The 21,508-nt window shown below is 46.5% G+C and overlaps 2 protein-coding genes across 3 annotated transcripts; both read left to right on the top strand.

The window, feature by feature from the left end:
• Positions 1 to 15,014: 15,014 nt before the first annotated feature.
• LOC140460998 (uncharacterized) lies at positions 15,015 to 19,648 on the top strand. Of its 2 annotated transcripts, none has more exons than XM_072555759.1 (2): positions 15,015 to 15,062; positions 17,678 to 19,648. In XM_072555759.1, the coding sequence occupies exon 2, from the start codon at positions 18,043 to 18,045 to the stop codon at positions 19,498 to 19,500; it is 1,458 nt and encodes a 485-aa protein (XP_072411860.1). In that variant the 5' UTR covers positions 15,015 to 15,062; positions 17,678 to 18,042; the 3' UTR covers positions 19,501 to 19,648. The 2 variants fall into 2 exon arrangements, with proteins under 2 accessions (XP_072411860.1, XP_072411859.1); XM_072555758.1 differs by having other exon boundaries at positions 15,042 to 15,169.
• A 601-nt stretch (positions 19,649 to 20,249) lies between these two features.
• On the top strand, positions 20,250 to 21,015 carry LOC140460072 (uncharacterized; the record flags this gene model as incomplete). Its single annotated transcript, XM_072554476.1, has 1 exon — positions 20,250 to 21,015. A coding segment is annotated over one exon (663 nt), but the record flags the coding sequence as incomplete, so codon positions are not given.
• Between the last annotated feature and the right edge of the window lie 493 nt (positions 21,016 to 21,508).

Genomic DNA, 21,508 nt, shown 5'->3' with positions numbered 1-21,508 from the left:
GGCAACATCCTGGTAAATCTCCTCTGCACCTTTTCCAATGCTTCCACATCCTTCCTGTAATGGGGCGACCAGAACCGTACACAGTATTCCAAGTGAGGCCACATCAGCGTTTTGTACAGTTGCAGAACAATTTTGCGGTTCCGGAACTCAATCCCTCTACAAATGAAACAACCTAACACACCGTATGCCTTCTTAACAGCACTATCCACCTTTCAGGGACCTATGCACATGGACTCCAAGATCCCTCTGCAGATCCACACTACCAAGAATCTTTCCATTGACCCAGTACTCTGCCTTCCTGTTATTCTTCCCAAAGTGAATCACCTCACATTTAGCTGCATTGAACTCCATTTGCCACCTCTCAGCCCAATTCTGCAGTTTATCCAAGTCCCCTGCAATCTGTAACATTCTTCCAAACTGTCCACTACTCCACCGACTTTAGTGTCCTATGCCTGTGTCTAAGTCATTTATAAAAATGACAAACAGCAATGGTCCCAAAACAGGTCCTTGTGGCACACCACAAGTAACCGGACTCCAAGCTGAATATTTTCCATCAACCACCACTAGCTGCCTCCTTACAAAAAGCCAGTTTCTAATCCAAACTGCTAAATCACCCTCAATCCCATGCCTCTGCATTTTCTCCAACAGCCTATCATGTGGAACCTATCAAAGGCTTTACTGAAGTCCATGTATACCACGTCAACTGCCCTACATGCTTGGTCACCTTCTCAAAAAACTCAATGAGGTTTGTAAAACATTGGCCTGGCCTTGATGAAACCATGTTGACTATCTGCAGTCAAATTGTTGCTTGCTAGATGATTATAAATCCTATCTCTCATGATCCTTTCCAAAACTTTTCCTACAACAGATGTAAGGCTCACTGGTCGATAATTACCTGGGTCATCTCTACTGCCCTTCTTGAACAAGGGTACAACATTTGCAATCCTCCAGTCCTCTGGTACCAAAACCTGTAGACAATGACACCTCAAAGATCGAAGCCAAAGGCTCTAACACCTCCTCCCTCACTTCCCAGAGAATCCTCGGATATATCCCATCTGGCCCAGGGGACTTGTCGACTTTCACTAATTTTAGAATTGGTAACACCTAACCTTTACTAACCTCGATCCTTTCTCATCTAATATTTTGTATCCCATTCTTCTCCTCACAATATTCTCCTTGAATGAAAACAGAAGAGAAATATTCATTTAGCATCTCTCCGATCTCCACAGGGTCCACACATAATTTCCCACTTCTGTCTTTGACTGCTTTATTCCTGATGGGCTTTTGCCCGAAACGTCGATTTCGCTGCTCGTTGGATGCTGCCTGAACTGCTGTGCTCTTCCAGCACCACTAATCCAGTATTTGGTTTTCAGCATCTGCAGTCATTGTTTTTACCTTGGCCCTACTCCTACCTAATCATCCTTTTATTCCTCACATACCTATAGAAAGCTTTAGGGTTCCCCTTTATTCTACCTGCGAAAGACCGCTCATGGCCCCTCCCTGCTCTTCTTAACTCTCTCTTTAAATCCTTCCTAAATAATCTGTAACTCTCCCTCGCCTCATCGTCACATGAGCCTTCCTCTTCCACTTATCAAGGGATGCAATTTCTGTAGTAAACCACGGTTCCCTTCCCTTATCACTTCCTTCCTGTCTGGGTTATCATCAGTCTTTGTCTGTGGAAGGAGACGTGTACATCTCTGGGAAAGTATTTCAAACATCAGTGTGACTAGGACAGAGCTGAGACCAGCACACACCTGAGTTTCAGTCTACAGTCTGTGGGAGGAGATTTTACCAGTTAACCATCCCGAAAGTGCATTATTTCATTCACAGCAGAGAGAGAGAGAGAGAGAGAGAGAGAGTGTTGTGTGTGTGTATGAATTGATTGTTTCTCTCAGAGACAAGGAGAGTCAGGTCATGGAGAAACCGTGGAAATGTGGGGACTGTGGGAAGGCATTCAGATCCCCATCTGATCTGGAAAGTCATCGACGCACACACACTGGGGAGAGGCCATTCACTTGTTCCAAGGGTGCGAAGGCCTTTATCGCATGCCTAGCTTACGAATACATGAAAGGATTCGCACCAGGGAGAAACCTCTCATCTGCTCCAAGTGTGGGAAGAGACTGGCTCGTTCATCCAACTTAAATAAACACCAAAGAACACACACTGTTGAGCGACCATTCGCCTGCCCTGAGCGGGGGAAAGGTTTTAATCAATTATCCACCTTGCGTGAGCGCCGGAGAACTCACACCGAGAAGAAACCATTCACCTGTCCTGTGTGTGAGAAGAATTTCACTCGGTTATCCAGGTTACACAGACACCAGAGAGGTCACACTGGGGAGAGACCCATTCCCCTGCTGAGTGTGGAAAGAGCTTCAGAGAGGGGTCCAACTTGCATGCACACCAGCGAACTCACAGCGGAGAATAAAAAAACATTCCCTTGCCCTGAGTGTGGACAGGAATTTTCGCAGCCAGCTTATAGAAACATCAGAGCACTCATTCCTGACGGACAGGATGCACATGTATTTGGAAAGGCAAGAACTGATTAGGGATCATCAACATGGCTTTATGTGAAGGAAATCATGTCTCACAAAGTTGATTAAGTTTTTGAAGAAGTAAGGGGTCTGTTTCCATGCTGTATACCTTTATAACTCTATGACCCTAAGATTGTCAATTGCTCCGAGTGAGGTAAACAATTCTCTTGGTCATCCTCCGTGCTGAGACACCAGCAAAGGCACAAGTGATGGCAGGGGTTAGATCTTGCAGTTATTGATACTGGTTAACACATCCAGGACTGAACGTGCGTATTAATCCTGAGCTGTTGAAGGAATGTGCCCCAGCCACGCTCTTCCACAATTCTGGAATTAGAAAAGAAAGCCCCTTTACAATTGGGTTTCAAGTCTGGAAGGACGCTGCTGGATGCTGGGAATATGCTGACAGATCAGAGATTGGGGCTAAAGTGGGATCTGTTCCTGACTGAAGGTGAAATGGCAAGTTTAAATTTCCAATCTGAAAGTTATTATGGTCCGAGGGTTCAAAATGTTTACAGTATGCTCCTGAGATGAAGAATCTGGCCAGTCTGTGTGTGCCTCTGCTGAAAGCAAATATGATGCACCAGGTAGAAACGATATTAGGCTAGAGATTGCAGCTCACCAATTGTATGCACATTAATTTGACAAAATATTTTGGTTTTATATATTTTATTTGTTTTAGTTCCAGCTCTCATTCATTCTCAGTCCCAAGGGCTCACCTTTTTTCCACTAAGTTCTTGTTGTCGCATTAATAGATCAGAAACAAATTAGTTATTAACTTTTAACTTGATCCTTGGAGGCTAACATCAAACTTAAAATTCTCATGTGTAGTAAACAGAGGGAAAGCTTTGGGAATAGGGTATAGTTTCTTTTATGATTTCAGTTATGACAATACTGGGTAAGTCCGATCCCAGAGTGAAACCTGTCCAGAATTTTAATTTTTTGCTATTTGGAGGTCAGTTGTTGAGGATATTCACAAAAGATTATCAATGTACTTTTAACGAAATGAAAAACAAAGCTTATTAAGTAGAAAAAGACCATATTGCACTTTACTAGGACTACAATGTCAGAATGATAGATTCAACTTTTTATCTTCAACAACAATGTTACAGATAATTAAACTTCAGTGAAGTGTCATAGTGTATCTATTTTAAAATTCATTGTTCAGGTTGCACGCTACATTAAAGTGTAGTGGACAGCGAAGAGGGTTACCTCAGATTACAACAGGATCTGGACCAGATGGGCCAATGGGCTGAGAAGTGGCAGATGGAGTTTAATTCAGATAAATGTGAGGTGCTGCATTTTGGGAAAGCAAATCTTAGCAGGACTTATACACTTAATGGTAAGGTCCTAGGGAGTGTTGCTGAACAAAGAGACCTTGGAGTGCAGGTTCACAGCTCCTTGAAAGTGGAGTCGCAGGTAGATAGAATAGTGAAGAAAGCATTTGGTATGCTTTCCTTTATTGGTCAGAGTATTGAGTACAGGAGTTGGGAGGTCATGTTGCAGCTGTACAGGACATTGGTTAGGCCACTGATGGAATATTGCATGCAATTCTGGTCTCCTTCCTATCAGAGAGATGTTGTGAAACTTGAAAGGGTTCAGAAAAGATTTACAAGGATGTTGCCAGGGTTGGAGGATTTGAGCTACAGGGAGAGGCTGAACAGGATGAGGCTGTTTTCCCTGGAGCGTTGGAGGCTGAGGGGTGACCTTATAGAGGTTTACAAAATTATGAGGGGTATGGATAGGTTAAATAGACAAAGTCTTTTCCCTGGGGTTGGGGAGTCCAGAACTAGAGGGCATAGGTTTAGGGTGAGAGGGGAAGGATATAAAAGGGACCTAAGGGGCAACTTTTTCATGCAGAGGGTGGTATGTGTATGGAATGAGCTGCCAGAGGATGTGGTGGAGGCTGGTACAGTTGCAACATTTAAGAGGCATTTGGATGGGTATATGAATAGGAAGGGTTTGGAGGGATATGGGCCGGGTGCTGGCAGGTGGGACTAGATTGGGTTGGGATATCTGGTCGGCATGGCCAGGTTGGACTGAAGGGTCTGTTTCCGTGCTGTACATCTCTATGACTCTAAATCTCTCACTTTCCATCTGCTCCCTCTTTGGCCATTTTACTAGCCTTCCAAGCCCTTCTTCAGCTCCCCACCTCCACCACACGAGCTGTTCCTCCACCTATCTTTGTGTTGTCTGCAAATGTAGCCCTTAGTTCCTTTGCAACGCGGTTAACGTGTAACGTGAGGAAGTTGTGGTCCCAACACTGACCCCTGCAGAACTCTGCTGCCATCCTGAATGTCAGTACCTTGCTCCCAACATCACGAGCTCTTATCTTATTCAGCCATCTCTTAGGCAGCACCTTGTCAAAAGGCCTTCTGGAAATCCCTTTGTTTTACTTTGTCTAACCTGCTGGACACCCCTTCAGGGATATCTCAATAATAACTGCAGAAGAGGTCCTTTGGCCCATTGAGTTTGTACTAGCAAAAAATATATATACTATTATCTATACTTGTCCCATTTTCCCACAAGTCCTGTAGCCCTGTATCTCTCTTCGGACTGATCCGATGGACTCTCACCATTTCTCCCGGTTTCCCTTTGAATCTCCCACACTGCATCCAGAAATGCCCTGATTTTATTAGAGTGGGAGCACATGGGTCTGCAGGGGGGAGGGGGGAGGTATTACACTTTGGTAGTACAAATTAGGACTTATACAGTTAATGGTCGTGTTGTAGAACAGAGAGACCTGGGGGCTCAGGAACATAATACTTGGAGATTTGAGTCACTTGTCGGTTGGGTGGTTTTTCGCACTCTTGTCTTCATTGCTCAGACAGCTGAGTCCAGAAGTTGGGGCATTATGTTGAGGTCGTACAAGACATTGGTGAGGCCTCTTCTGGAGCAAGGTGTGCAGTTCTGGTCACCCTATTACAGGAAGGATATTCTTAAACTGGAGAGGATTCTGAAAAGATTTACAAGGATGATGCTGCCGGGAATGGAGGGTTTGAGATATTAAAATAAAAAAGACATGACCCACTCTCACGAGGATCCTCACATACAGATGAGGAAGGACACCACTTCAACTGGGACAACACACCCATCCTAGGACAAGCCAAACAGAGACACTCATGAGAATTCCTAGAGGCGAGGCCGGAACTCCATCAACAAACACATCGACTTGGACACCATTTACCACCCTCTGAGAGAAAGGACAGGAAATGACAGCACCAACACAGGAAGTGACATTACCAACACAGGAAATGACATTGCCAACCCAAGAAAGCCTAAATACATAAATAGAAAGTGAGTTATAACACGAGTCCTTTACTGGAAGCTCACTGATAACGTTACCGAGTGCAGTGACGAAACATCTGAAAACGAACCTTCCAGCTCAGTGAGCAAACTTACCTCCACAACCTCAACCTGAGTGGCAAATCTTTTCAAAACTTGCTGAGATAAAAACAGATTGGCAAGACTGAGACTTCACTGGAGCGTAGAAGATTGAAAGGTGACCTTAGAGATGTTTATAAAATTGTGAGGGGTGTCGATAAGGTGAATGGCAAGGGTCTTTTCCCTTGGGTGGGGGAGTTCAAAACTAGGGGGCGTACGTTTCAGCTGAGAGGAAAAGATTTAAAAAGGACATGAGGGGCACCTTTTTTTTTAATGCAGAGGATGGTTCATGTGGGGAATAAATTGCCAGAGAAAGTGGTGAGTGCAGATACAGTTACAATGTTTAAAAGACATTTAGATAAATTCATGAACAGCAAAGGTTTGTAGGGATATGGGCCAAGTACAGGCAGATGGAACTAGTTTATTTTGGGCACATGGTTGGCATTGACTGGTTGGGCCAAGGGGTCTGTTTCCATGCTGCATGGATTTGTGGTAAGAGGTTGTTCTCCCACCAGACTAGGGTTGGACCTTGCACATCTTTGCTTGTACTCCCCTTTCCATGTGGACCTTCCCCATTTATCCAGCTTCCCCCTTGTCTCATCCCAGAAAGTGTCAGGCCACGTTTCTAGTCTCGCGAGTGAGGTCATCGAGGGAAAGTTGCTGGAGAAGGTACTGAGGGATAAAATCTATATTTGGAAAAGAATAGGCTTATCAGTGATAGGCAACATGGTTTTGTGTGGGGGAGATTGTGTCTTACCAACTTCTTGGAGTTCTTTTGAGGAAGTGACCAAGTTTGATAGATGAAGGAAGGGCTGTAGATGTAATATACATGGACTTTAGTAAGGCATTTGATAAGGTTCCCCATGGTAGACTAATGGGGAAAGTGAAGTCACATGGTGTGCAGGGTGTTCCAGCTAGGTGGATAAAGAACTGGTTGAGCAACAGGAGACAGAGAGTCGGAGTTGAAGGGAGTTTCTCGGAATGGAGAAAGGTGACCAGTGGTATTGGGGTCACTGTTGTTTGTAATCTACATAAATGATCTGGAAGAGGGTATTGTTGGTCTGATCAGTAAGTTTGCAGATGACATGAAGATTGGTGAAGTAGCAGAAAGCATAAGGGACTGTCAGGGAATGCAGGAGGATATCGATAGACTGGAGAGTTGGACGGAGAAGTGGCAGATGGAGTTCAATCCGGGCAAATGTGAGGTGATGCGTTTTGGGAAGTCTAATTCTAGAATGAACTATACTGTAAACGGAAGAGCCTTGGGAAAAGTTGATGAGCAGAGAGATCTGGGAGTTCAGGTCCATTGTACCCTGAAGGTTGCTGCACAGATGGGTAGAGTGGTCAAGAAAGCAAATGGTATAATTGCCTTCATTGGTCTGGGTATTGAGTATAAGAGCTGGCAGGTCATGTTAGAATCGTACAAGACATTGGTTCGGCTGCATTTAGAATACTGTGTACAGTTCTGGTCGCCACATTACCAAAAGGATGTGGACACTTTGGAGAGGGTGCAGAGAGGGTTTACGAGGATGTTGATAGTATGGAAGGTGCGCACTATGAAGAGAGGTTGAATAGGTTAGGATTGTTTTCATTTAGAAAAAAGGAGATTGAGGGGGGGTCCTGATTGAGGTGTACAAAATCATGAAGGGTATAGACAGGATGGATAGAGACAAGCTTTTTCCCAGGGTGAAGGATTCAATAAAGAGAGGTCACGCGTTCAAGGTGAGAGTGGGAAAGTTCAAGGTGGATATACGCGGCAAGTACTTTACACAGCGGGTGGTAGGTGCCTGGAACTCTTTGCCAGCAGAGATGGTAGAGGCAGTTATGGTAGATTAATTTAAGGTGTGTGTGGACAGATGCATGAGTAAGTGGGGAGCAGAGGGATACAGACGCTTAGGAATTGGGCGATGGGTTTAGACAGTGGAGTTTGATTGGCTCAGGCTTGGAGGGCCGAAGGGCCTGTTCCTGGGTTGTAAATTTTCTTTGTTCTTTGACAATATAGCAACTTGCAATTCTTGTGTATTGGGGTTGCCCTCGGAGATAATCTTTGCAACACAATAGTTTACAACACAATCGTCCCATCAGGAGGTACATGAGCTATTGATTTTCCCACTGACTTTGACTTCAGAAGGAGCTTTGGAACAGTTGTCTGCTGAGTGCAGTAACATGATTACTGCAGCCATCTTAGTGGGGTGTTTCAAAAAGCAGTCACTAAAGATATGTACGAGCATTAGTTTTAATCCCTTTTGTGGCAATATGTATGAGGAAAAGCAAGTGTTCCAACAAGACCCTGGGGAATTCGACGACAATGCTTGCTTTAGCCCTTCAACCATGCAGAAACCATTACTGTCAATTGGCTATTTCCATATCCATGTTGCTCCTGTCCCCTATTCCACAATCTCTAACTTTGTGTATGGGTCTGTTGTGCGGCAAATCAGTCCGCACCAACTGCACTGTCCTTAGCAACTCTCCCTGCCACCTCTTCGCAAAACTCCAGCACGATAGTTAACGCAATTTTCCCTGAATTAGCTCTTCTTAATTACGCAGAAATTCTCCATGTGATCATCTATTTTGTCCCATGTATTGTTTCTCAGAGTTTCCCACTCACTGAGGTAAAGCTGACTCAGGAGCTGTTGACTTCACCTTTACATTCTTTCCTGAATCTAACATCTGCAAGTCTCCAGTACTCTGCCAACACTGCTGAATGTAAGGAAAGGCTGGACAATGTAGCTACAGCCTCCACAATATTCACTCTGACTTTCTTCAGTGTCCCTGGGGGCACCTTAGCCATACCCAGTGTTTTTATTAACTTTAAGAACAGACAACTTATTCAAAACTTTTTCCTCAACAATTAAAACCCTTTCCAGAGTTTCAAAATTAACACCAAAACCCAATCGTTGTAATTACATTGTGAACTCTCTGGTGTCTCAGCAGGTCGGATGACTGAGTGAATCCCTTTCCACTCTCAGAGTGAGTGAATGGCTTCTCTCCCGTGTGAACGTGCTGCTGCTTTAGTAAGTGGGACGACTGAGTGAATCCCTTCCCACGGTCAGGGCAAGTGAATGGTCTGAACTCACTGGTGTATGTTGAGTTGTGATGAGTGCTTGAACCCTCTTCCACAGTGCGAGCATCTGTGTGGTCTCTCGTCCGAATGAACGTTGTTACGACAGGGGGCAAACCCTTCTGCTAATTTAAACCTCGCCTCGTAATCTGTTAAAATTATGAGTGATGGAGAACTACCAATTCCCCTATTTAAAGAAAAAAATTAACAATTTATTCTTTAACTCCAAGTTAAAAAAAACATTAAATAGCAATTGTCTGCACTGTAAACATCCTTTATCTGATCAATTTATCTACCTCCCACTCTACAACAATATACTGATCTTATACCCCCCCGATTAAGTTTAACAAAAAATTATAATTTCAAAACTGGGTTGATGTTCCTCTGTAGATTTTCCTGGGTCATCTTTTCTTTGGTCTTCTGCTGCACAGATTTCATATGATCAGGTACCTTTCTGAGTGCGATTCTGCTGGTGCTCTTTGCTGCTGTGGCTAATTGTTCAAAATAGATGATTTTTATAACCCAAAGCATTGGAGTGTCTCATTGGTTTGATGTCATCAAAACATTAAAATTCAAACTTGATTGGATTTTGGTATCTTGGGGCATAATTTAAACTGATTGGTTGAACTCGAATTTGTGGTGTACCTTGGCAACCCAGCTCCAGCTATTTGTTTCACCGCCCAATGTTACATTTTTAAATTGTTCAGCACACTCTGTGCTTGCAGTCAGTCCTTGCCAGCTTTCACTCTCTCTTAAAGGCACAGTACACACCTACACCTTCATAACAACATGTTGATGTGACATCAGTTCCCCAGAACGTTTGTCGCACTTCTCGCAGTCTGGACATTGTGAACTCACTGGTGTGCCATCTGGTCGAATGAAGCAGGGAATCCCTTCCCACACCTGGAGCAGGTGAACGGCCTCTCCTTACCACACACTTGCTGGAATGACAGCAAATGGAACGACTGGGTAAATCCCTTCCCACACTCAGAGCAGGCGAGCATCCGCTCTCTGGAGTGAACACGCTGGTGCGGAGGCAGGTTAGATGACCGACAGAATCCCTTCCCACCCGGGACCTCTCCCGGGTGTGAAGGCAGTGGCGGATCAAAAGGTGAGATTAAATGACGGAATCCCTTCCCTCCAGACAGCTGAATGACCTCTTACCGGCCGGTGGACCCGCCGGTGTGTCAGCAGGTCGGATACCTGGGTGAAACCCTTCTCACACTCAGAGTCACTGAACGGCCTCTCCCTGGTGCGTGACTGCGCCGATGAGTTTTGACATCCGATGGGGAAGTGAAACCCTTCCCAACAAACCGCAAATTTCCGCAGTTTCTCTCTGCTGTGACCGCATTTATGTTTTGACAGGCCAGATGAACGAGTGAAGCCTCCACTACATCAAACACGTACAGGGTTCCTTCCCACTCCGAACAGTGCTCTCTGCTTCCACGTTTAAAATCCGATGATATCCAGGTTATGATAACGGGGTGACTGCCAGATTGTGAGGCGGTGTTTGGTTTGAATTTCCTACTACAAATTCTTCTAATTCGCTGTGAAATTGATATAAAGCAGAAAGAGAAAAGAGTGAGAGAGAATATGGGAATAGACACTCAATCCTTCAGGAAAGGGGACCTGCTGTTCCATCTGAACTTACACAAGGATGTTCTCAATGGAGAGTTTTTTTTTAAAAAAACAGAGTTCAGAGATGAAGGTGCAGTCATTGGCTTGCTGAAAGAAAACAGAGGGTTGTAGTTGATGGAACATGTTCATCTTGGTGTCCAGTTACTAGTGGTGTACCGCAAGGGTCGGTGTTGAGTCCACTGCTGTTCGTCATTTTTATAAACGATCTGAATGAGGGCGTAGAAGGGTGGGTTGGTACATTTGCGGACGACACTAAGGTCGGTGGAGTTGTGGATAGTGACGAAGGATGTGGTAGGTTGCAGAGAGACATAGATAGGATGCAGAGCTGGGCTGAGAGGTGGCAAATGGAGTTTAATGCGGACAAGTGTGAGGTGATACACTTTGGACGGAGTAATCGGAATACAAAGTACTGGGCTAATGGTAAGATTCTTGGGAGTGCAGATGAGCAGAGAGATCTCGGTGTTCATGTACACAGATCCTTGAAAGTTGCCACCCAGACTGACAGGGTTGTTAAGAAGGTATACAGTGTTTTGGCCTTTATTAATAGAGAGATTGAGTTCCGGAACCAGGAGGTTATGCTGCAGCTGTACAAAGCTCTGGTACGACCACACTTGGAGTATTGTGTACAGTTCTGGTCACCGCTTTATAAGAAGGATGTGGAAGCTTTGGAAAGGGTGCAGAGGAGATTTACGAGGATGTTGCCTGGTATGGAAGGAATATCTTACAAGGAAAGGCTGAGGGCCTTGAGGCTGTTTTCATTAGAGAGAAGAAGGTTGAGAGGTGACTTAATAGAGACATATAAGATAATCAGAGGGTTAGATAGGGTGGACAGGGAGAGCCTTTTTCCAAGTATGGGGTCGGCAAACACGAGGGGAGATAGGTATAAGACAGATGTTTGAGGTAGTTTCTTTACTCAGAGTAGTAAGGGTATGGAATGCTTTGCCAGCAACGGTAGTAGATTAGCCAAGTTTAAGTGCATTTAAGTTGTCATTGGACAGGGAAATGGACGTACATGGAATAGTGTAGGTGGGATGGGCTTCAGATTAGTATGACAGGGCGGCGCAACATCGAGGGCCGAAGGGCCTGTACTGCGCTGTAATGTTCTTTGTTCTATGTTCTAAGTTCTAATTTAATATCACTACAACTGAACTGGAATGTTCACATAAACCCTCAGCCTTTACCAACTAGAAGGACCGAGGTAGCAGGTGGATGGGAACACCACGACCTTCAAGCCATGCACTATCCAGACCTGTCTGACAGTGAAGGGTGGCACAGTGGCTAGCACTGCTGCCTCACAGCGCCAGGGACCCGGGTTCGATCCCAGCCTCGGGCTACTCTCCGTGTGGAGTTTGCATGTTCTCCCTGTGTCTGTGTGGGTTTCCTCCAGTTTGCTCCCACAATCCAAAGATGTGCGGTTTAGATGGCTATGCTAAATTGCCCACAGTGTTCAGGGATGTGTAGGTTAAGTGAATTAGTCAAAGGGAAATGTCGAGTTATAGGGTAGGGGAATAGGTCTGGGTGGGTTACTCTTCAGAGGGTCAGTGTGGACTTGTTAGACTGAAGGGCCTGCAGGGATTCTATGATTCAGTACTGGATGAGCAGAAATTTCCTCCATTTAAATGTTGGGAAGACTGGTGTTATTGTCTTCAGTCCCCACCACAAACCCCACTCCCTCGCCACCGATTCTAATCCTCTTCCTGGCAACCAAGGCTGAACACACGAGATGGGGTTCATCCTTGCAGGACCAATAACCACGCAGTAACACTGTGGGGAAATGACTGAGATGGGGAAAAATGTCTTCACCTGGAGGGTAATGAACCTGTGAAATTCCCTTCCACAGAAAGTGGTGGAGGCCAAGAAACTGAAAACATTCAGGAAAAAAAGAAGAGACGTTTGTAAAAAAAAAATTAAAGGCACCAAGGTATGAGGAGAAAGCAGGCATATAGCATTGAGATGGAAGATCAGCCGTGATAAATATTGAATGGTGGAGCAGTTCCAAACAATCAAATTGCTTACTCTTCCTCTTAATTTTGCAGTACGGTGGCTCAGTGGTCAGCACTGCTGCCTCACAGCGCCAGGAAGTCGGCTTGGATTCCAGTATCGGGTGACTGTCTGTGTGGAGTTTGCACATTCTCCCCGTGTCTGCGTGGGTTTCCTTCCAGGTGCTCCGGCTTCCTCCCACAATCCAAAGATGTGCAGGTTAGGGTGAATTGGCCGTGCTAAATTGCCCCCTAGTGTTCAGGGATGTGTAGGTTCGGTCTGGGGAAAACGTAGGATAGTAGGGTAGGGGAATGGTGGGTTAGTCTTCGGAGGGTTAGTGTGGACTTGTTGGGCTAAAAAGCCTGTTTCCACACTATAGGGATTCTATGATTCCACAATGTTTTTTGAATTACGGCAGTTCTTTTACAATACCGCCAGGACTAGAAAAATGTCTGAAGGTATTGCACTGAACTTTTGATATTGCATGGTATCATTATCACTGAATTCCCCACTGTTAATATTCTGGTGACTACCATTGACTAGAAGATCAACTGGTGGGTTTGAGTTATAGGGACAGTCTGAATAAGATTATGAGGGGGCATGGATAGGATGAATAGCCAACGTCTTTTTCCCGGGATGGGGGAGCCCAAAACTAGCTTTAAGGTAAGAGGGAAGCTTTGAGGTCAGAGGAAAGTTTTAAAGTGAGGAGGGGGAATGATATAAACGTGACCCTAAAAATGGCAACATTTACATGCAGAGGGTGGTGCATGTATGGAATGAGCTGCCAGAGGAAGTGATGGAGGCTGGTACACTTACAATGTGTAAAAGGCATCTGGATGGGTATGTGAATAGGAAGGTTTTCGAGGGACTTGGCCAAATGGTGATTTTAATAGATTAATTTAGAATATCTGGTTACTGTGTGCTAATTGGATCAAAGGTTCTGTTTCTGTGCTGTACAATTCTATGACTCTATACCCTGGAGGTGTGGATTCACTGTCCCACCTGCTCGGAGATGCATAATAACATCTGTGAACAGGTTATTAAAACATATATAAATACAATGCCAACAAGAGGAGGTCAGAGACTTGGAATATTGCAGCAAGCATGTCAGTTCCTGACTTCCCAAAACTTATCCACCATCTCTAATGCACAAGTCAGGACTGTAATGGAATACTCCTCACTTGTCTGCATGAGTGCAGCTCCAATAATACTCAAGAAAATCGACAACATCCAGTACAAAGCAGCCAGCATGATTGGCGCTACATCCGCAAGCATTCACTCCCTTGATCACCAATATTCAGTAGCAACAGTGTGTACTATCTACGATATGCACTGCAGAAATTTACCAAAGATTCTTGAAGACAGCATGTTTGAAACCGTTGACCATTCCAACCCAAAAGGACAAAGGTCACAGATACACGAGAACACCACCACCTGCATGTTCCCCTTCAAACCACTCACCATCCTGACTTTGAAATACGTTGCTATTCCTTCATTATCACTGGGATGAAATCCTGGAATTCCCTCCATAATAGCATCATGGGTCTACCTACTACACACGGACTGCAGCAGTTCAAGAAGGCAGTTCAGCACCACAATGCCCACATCGCAGAAAAGAATAAAAATAAGTAGACAGCTCAAGTATACAGAGAATTCAAAAGTATTGAGCTTTCTTTAGAGTGCAGCCTGAACTCAGTGAACGAGCCTGTTTCCACAAGTCTCTTGGACAGCCAAGGATGATCTCCCCTGGTCAACATGTGGAAAGTTGCCAAGAGGAAACATTTGGGAGCTCATCAGGTGTGCAAAGAAGATCTCACTGGTGATGAGTATCTGTAAAGGATAATGCTGGGGAAAAATGTCTTTTAGCTGTATATGAGAAAATCCTTCCAGACTCTCACATATGTAGAACCATACAACACCTCTGCGCTGTCCCTGACATCAGCTTTGCATTTTCTTCTGCAATAAACACCTAAAATGCCAGGCCATAATCAGCCACAGAGCCAATGCAGGTAAATGGGATGAGTTCAGTTTGGTGTCTGTTGGTCGGCGTAGATGTAGGATCTGTTTCTATGCTGTATGACTCTTTGTTGACTGTAAGCTTATATTACATTGCCCTTTGGGCGTATGTTGAGTGACTGACCACCAAAGTGTGGAAATTACTATGTTAAAAATCACACAACACCGGTTTATAGTCCAACAGGTTTATTTGGAAGCACTAACATGTTGGACTATAACCTGGTGTTGTGTGATTTTTAACTTTGCACACCCCAATCCAACAGTGGCATCTCCAAATCATAAATTACTATGAACCTACAAGCCACTCTGGAATGTTGTCAACCCTTCAGCAGAGGAGGTGGGGTTAAGTGGAGCATGCGCAAAGTCCCCTATGTAGGAGCATGCGCAGTTCCAGGCCGGGAGGGTGGGGGGGAGGTCCAGGGTTCGAGGCTATGCGGCAGGATTGGAGACATCGGGTGAGTGTCGAGCAACGGATCCGGCCGTTCGGGGCCGCGGGAGACCGTCACCGACATTGGCTGCGGGGGTCTCAAGCTGCAAACGAAACGCTTGCGGTGCCGGGATTGTAAGCATTTGAACGGCGTCCGGCTTTTTCCGGGGGATTAGCGTGGTCGTTTGGGGGGGAAAAAGAACTGCCGCCATCTTTGTAGGGGGCGACGGACCGTTGTGGTGGTGGAGGAAAGGGGAGCGCCATCTTTCTGCGGGGCAGTGGGCGGAGGGGCGCACGCGCGACCACCACGGTCTCAGGCTCTTGCTCTGGGACTCACGTGGTCAGCATGGAGATCAATGCGTGTCCCCCCCCTCCCCCCCACCTGCTGTCTTCCAAAGGCTCAGGATCCCTCTGTGAGAGAAACATTCCCGGCTCTTCCCACCCTACCTCTTGCAAAAATGCCATCCCGTATTCCCAATTTCTCCGCCTCCGCCGGATCTGTTCCCAGGAGGACCAGTTCCACCATAGGACACACCAGATGGCCTCCTTCTTTAGAGACCGCAATTTCCCTTCCCACGTGGTTAAAGATGCCCTCCAACGCATCTCGTCCACATCCCGCACCTCCGCCCTCAGACCCCACCCCTCCAACCGTAACAAGGACAGAACGCCCCCGGTGCTCACCTTCCACCCTACAAACCTTCGCATCAACCAAATCATCCGCCGACATTTCCGCCACCTCCAAAAAGACCCCACCACCAGGGATATATTTCCCTCCCCACCCCTTTCCACCTTCCGCAAAGACCGTTCCCTCCGTGACTGCCTGGTCAGGTCCACACCCCCCTACGACCCACCCTCCCATTCTGGCACTTTCCCCTGCCACCGCAGGAACTGTAAAACCTGTGCCCACACCTCCTCCCTCACCTCTGTCCAAGGCCCTAAAGGAGCCTTCCACATCCATCAAAGTTTCACCTGCACATCCACCAATATCATTTATTGTATCCGTTGCTTCCGATGTGGTCTCCTCTACATTGGGGAGACTGGACGCCTCCTAGCAGAGCGCTTTAGGTAACATCTCCGAGACACCTGCACCAATCAACCAAACCGCCCCGTGGCCCAACATTTCAACTCCCCCTCCCACTCTGCCGAGGACATGGAGGTCCTGGGCCTCCTTCACTGCCGCTCCCTCACCACCAGACACCTAGGGGAAGAACGCCTCATCTTCCGCCTCGGAACACTTCAACCCCAGGGCATCAATGTGGACTTCAACAGCTTCCTCATTTCCCCTTCCCCCACCTCATCCTAGTTTCAAACTTCCAGCTCAGTAACTGTCTCCTTGACTTGTCCGGACTTGTCCGACCTGCCTATCTCCTTTTCTACCTATCCACTCCACCCTCTCCTCCTTGACCTATCACCTTCATCTCCTCCCCCACTCACCCATTGTACTCTATGCTACTTTCTCCCCACCCCCACCCTCCTCTAGCTTATCTCTCCACGCTTCAGGCTCACTGCCTTTATTCCTGACGAAGGGCTTTTGCCCGAAACGTCGATTTCGCTGCTCGTTGGATGCTGCCTGAACTGCTGTGCTCTTCCTGCACCACTAATCCAGTATTTGGTTTTCAGCATCTGCAGTCATTGTTTTTACCTCACTGACTCAGACAGACGACCTCTTCAAAAAGCATTGACCTCTAGTTTGAGAGTCACGTGAGGCAACATCCTCATCCATCCATGCAGTTTATAAAATCCCTCCAGTGTGGAAACAGGCCCTTTGGCTCAACAAGTCCACACTGACCCTCCAAAGAGTATCCTACCCAGACCCATTTCCTATCCTAATACTCTACCATTTCCCCTGACTAATGCATGTAACCTTCACACCCCTGAGCACTGAACTGGCAATTCAGCATAGCCAATTCACCTAACCTGCACATCTTTGGATGGTGGGAATAAACCGGAGCACCCGGATGAAACCCATGCAAACATGGGAGAATGTGCAAACTACGCACAGATAAGACATCCGAGGCTGGAATTGGACCCAGGTCCTTTGGTGCTGTGAGGTAGCAGTGCTAATCACTGAGCCCCGGTTGCACCATCTCAGGATCTTGTAAATTTCAATCAAACCCCCGTCTCATTCTCTAAATTCCAGTGGATACAAGCTAAAACTATCCAACTTTTCCTCATAAGAAAACCCATCTATTCAAGGGTATTGCTCTCTCTGAATCTCCTCCAAAGGATTTTTAATCCTTAAATAAGAAGTCCAATGCTGTACACAGTATAATGATTTCCTCAGTGCTCTGTATGAATGAAATATAACCTTGCTTTTTTAAAAATGAAGTTTGCCTTGTAATAAACAGTAACATTCTCTTAGTTATTATAGTCACTTACTGCCAAGCAACTTTTTGTAATCTTGCAATTTTTTATTCATCATTTGGCCAATTGATCTTCTGGTGTTTAAATAGTGGATATCCCTGCTCATCCAGTTGTTGGGAGGTGTGGGGGTGAGGTGTGACTTGGGGGTGATGGTGGTTCACATCCACCACCAAGCCCGGTCTTTTAAGGTGGTGAGGGTTGAGGATTTGGGATTTATTGTCAAACTTCCTGCCTCTTTCACCTCTTCCTTTCTCTTTTTCTTTGTCACTTTCCACACAGCCCAAAGTCTTGAGGAGGCTCACAGCAGGTGGCAGCTTCCCTTCCTTGACGAACATTACCAAACCGGACGGATTATTTTGGCAATCTGGAAGCTTTCATGTTAACCTTTTCCTCAGACCCTCAAACGACCAGATCCATTCAGCTGTATCTCACAACTTGCCTTTGATTGGTAGTTGGGAAACCAATCAAACCATGTCGAGGTTTAGGAAGAATCATTTGATCTGAAGCGTTACCTCTGATGTCTCTCCACAGCTGCTGCCAGACTTACTGAGCTTTTCCAGCAATCACTATTTTTTTGCAATCCATGTCGGGTTCGGATGGAGATGTCGTATTTACTATAAACTCGGTATTGTGAAATTTTCAACATGGAAGGAGAAAGCACTCTTCACAGTTGCAAGAAATCGTTCACGTGTTCCTTGTGTGGGCAAGACTTCAACCAACCATCTGACCTATTAGAACATAAATGTAGTGATGATGGGCCGAAACTATGGAAATGTGAGGACTGTGGGAAGGGATTCAAATCCCCATCGACGCTGGAAAGCCATCGGCGCAGTCACAGTGCGGAAAGGCCATTCACTTGTTTCATTTGTGGGAAGGGATTCACTCAGTCATCCCATTTACTTGCACACCAGCCTGCGCACACTGGGGAGGGACCGTTTACCTGCTCAAACTGTGGGAAGGGATTCACTCGGGTATCCAATCTACTGAGACACCAGTGCACTCAGACTAGTGACACGGCGTATAAATGTCCAAACTGCGGGAAGGTCTATAAAAATTCTGGGGAATTGACGCACCATCAGTGTATTCATACTGACGAGAGACCGTTCAAGTGTCCTTATTGTGGGACTAGGTTCAGGCGATCATCTTACCTCACAGTCCACCAGCGAATTCACACAGGGGAGAGGCCGTTCAGCTGCTCTGAGTGTGGTAGGGGTTTCACTCAGCTCGCTCACCTGCTGACGCACCAGCGCGCACATACCGGGGAGAGACCGTTTCCCTGCTCTGACTGTGGGAAGAGGTTCACTCAGCTTTCCAACCTACTGAGACACCAGCGAGTTCACACCGATGAGCGACCGTTTAAATGCCCGGATTGTAGCAAGTTCTTCAAAAGTTCCAGGGAACTGATCTCCCATCAACATACTCACACTGATGAGAGACCGTTCAGATGCTCTCGCTGCGGGACTGGGTTCAGGCGATCATCTCAACTCACTGTGCACCAGCAAATTCACACCGGCGAGAGGCCATTTACCTGTCCTGAGTGTGGGAAAGGATTCAGTGACTCGTCCAACCTGCAGATACACCAGCGGGTTCACACCGGGGAGAGACCTTTTAAATGTCCAGACTGCGCAAAGTGCTTTAAAAGTTCCGGAGAGCTGATGTCCCATAAACATGTTCACACAGACGAGAGGCCATTCAAGTGCTCTCACTGTGGGGCTGGGTTCAAGCACTCCTCTCAACTCACTGTCCACCAGCAAATTCACACGGGGGAGAGGCCATTCACCTGCTCCCTGTGTGGGAAGGGGTTCAGTGATTCATCCAACTTGCTAATACACCAGCGGGTTCACACCGGCGAAAGACCTTTCCAGTGCCCAGAGTGCGGGAAGTGCTATAAGAGTTCGGGGGAACTGAAATCCCATCAACGTGCTCACACGGACGAGAGACCCTTCAGCTGCCCTCGCTGCGGGGTGAAGTTCAAGCGGTCATCGCACCTCACTGTCCACCAGCGGGTTCACACTGGGGAAAAGCCGTTCTCCTGCTTCAAGTGTGGGAAGGGATTCTCTCAATTATCGCATCTCCTGCGACACCAGCAAACTCACAAGTAACTACAGGGACTGGGCTTTGGTGTTTAGTCACGTCCAGAACCGAAGCATATTCGTAGTCGTCTGCTCCTGTTGGTTTTATTGAACTCCAGTTAGACATGTCAAAATTCCAAATATAAGTCAAATAAATTGGCTCAGTATTAAAGACAAAGTGTTGAGTCTTAATCTTTCTAACATGTATGTGGGTCTCTCTTAGCCACTGGAATTGACATAATCTGATAAACTGCCTGTGTTGCTGCTCCCATTCCGCTCACCACTGGGGCCAAGTTGCCTCGAGTGTTCCACTTGCCCGTGCCTTGAACTTCCTCTGAGCATCTTTCTCTGCGATCCCCTGTCATGTGCTCTCAGAACTGATCTTGCCCTTGTGGCCCTATTCTCACACAGCCTCTGACCCTGACTCGGGTACACGTTAGATTAGATTCCCTACAGTGTGGAAACAGGCTCTGCGGCTCAACCAGTCCACACTGACCCTCCGAGGGGTAACCCACCCAGACCTATTTCCCTCTGACTAATGCACCTAACACTATGGGCAATTTTAGCTAGGCCAATTCGCCTGATCTGTACATCTTTGGACTGTGGGAGGAAACCGGAGCACCTGGAGGAAACCCACGCAGACACGGGGAGAATGGGCAAACTCCACACAGACAGTTGCCCGAGGCTGGAATCGAACCTGGGTTCCTGGTGAGGCAGCAGTGCTAATGACTAAGCCACCATGATCTGCAGCTAAAAGTGACCATGGCTGATTATCCAACTCCGTACCCGTTGATCCCTTTGGATTCACTCGGGTATCCAATCTACTGAGACACCAGTGCACTCATACTAGTGACACGGCGTATAAATGTCCAAACTGCGGGAAGTTCTATAAAAATTCTGGGGAATTGACACACCATCAGTGTATTCATACTGACGAGAGACCGTTCAAGTGCCCTTATTGTGGGACTAGGTTCAGGCGATCATCTTACCTCACAGTCCACCAGCGAATTCACACAGGGGAGAGGCCGTTCGGCTGCTCTGAGTGTGGTAGGGGTTTCACTCAGCTCGCTCACCTGCTGACGCACCAGCGCGCACATACCGGGGAGAGACCGTTTCCCTGCTCTGACTGTGGGAAGAGGTTCACTCAGCTTTCCAACCTACTGAGACACCAGCGAGTTCACACCGATGAGAGACCGTTTAAATGCCCAGATTGTAGCAAGTTCTTCAAAAGTTCCAGGGAATTGATCTCCCATCAACATACTCACACTGATGAGAGACCGTTCAGATGCTCTCGCTGCGGGACTGGGTTCAGGCGATCATCTCAACTCACTGTGCACCAGCAAATTCACACCGGCGAGAGACCATTTACCTGTCCTGAGTGTGGGAAAGGATTCAGTGAACCATTGAACCAAGGGGGGAATTTGGATATGATTCAAATTTAAGGCTACTGCTAACTAGTTTGTGCGACTTCAGTTTGCGGATTTATCTCAAATCCACAGTTTCTCTGATTTGGTGGGAGAAATCACATTCGGCTGTGCATATGAGCACTTCTGACTATATACACAAAAGAAAAAGCAGGCACAACAGCTTCAGGCAGTAAGATGTGGACAGTGTTCTGTCTCTCTTCTGTGGCTATGTTTGTGCTCAGGCGTCATTGGCTGAGCATGAGGTGTCCACCGGTGCTCTCAATGTCTTTATGGAGAGGTGTGCCCCAGAGTGGGTACAGTGGTTTATTTCCCCATCCAACTCCATTTTTAATTTAGCCCCTTCCTGTTCTCCCTATCCCCACTCTCCTTTCATTCCCTGTAATTGGCTCTCATGGGTTTTGAGAAGATTTGTAGCTCAGGTAAGGTTCTGGATGTAGGTTTGCTCGCTGTGCTGGAAGGTTCATTTCCAGACGTTTTGTCACCCAACTAGGTAACATCTTCAGTGGGGATGGTTGGGTTGGTGATGTCATTTCCTGTGAAGTCATTTCCCAAAGAAACCCAAACATATAAGTCGAAAGCAGGATTCATGAATGGTGTTTCGCCCAGAGGCC

Source organism: Chiloscyllium punctatum, chromosome 36 (assembly GCF_047496795.1).
Source record: "Chiloscyllium punctatum isolate Juve2018m chromosome 36, sChiPun1.3, whole genome shotgun sequence".
NCBI classification, from domain to species: Eukaryota; Metazoa; Chordata; class Chondrichthyes; order Orectolobiformes; family Hemiscylliidae; genus Chiloscyllium; species Chiloscyllium punctatum.
This window is presented reverse-complemented; position numbering and strand designations above follow the sequence as displayed.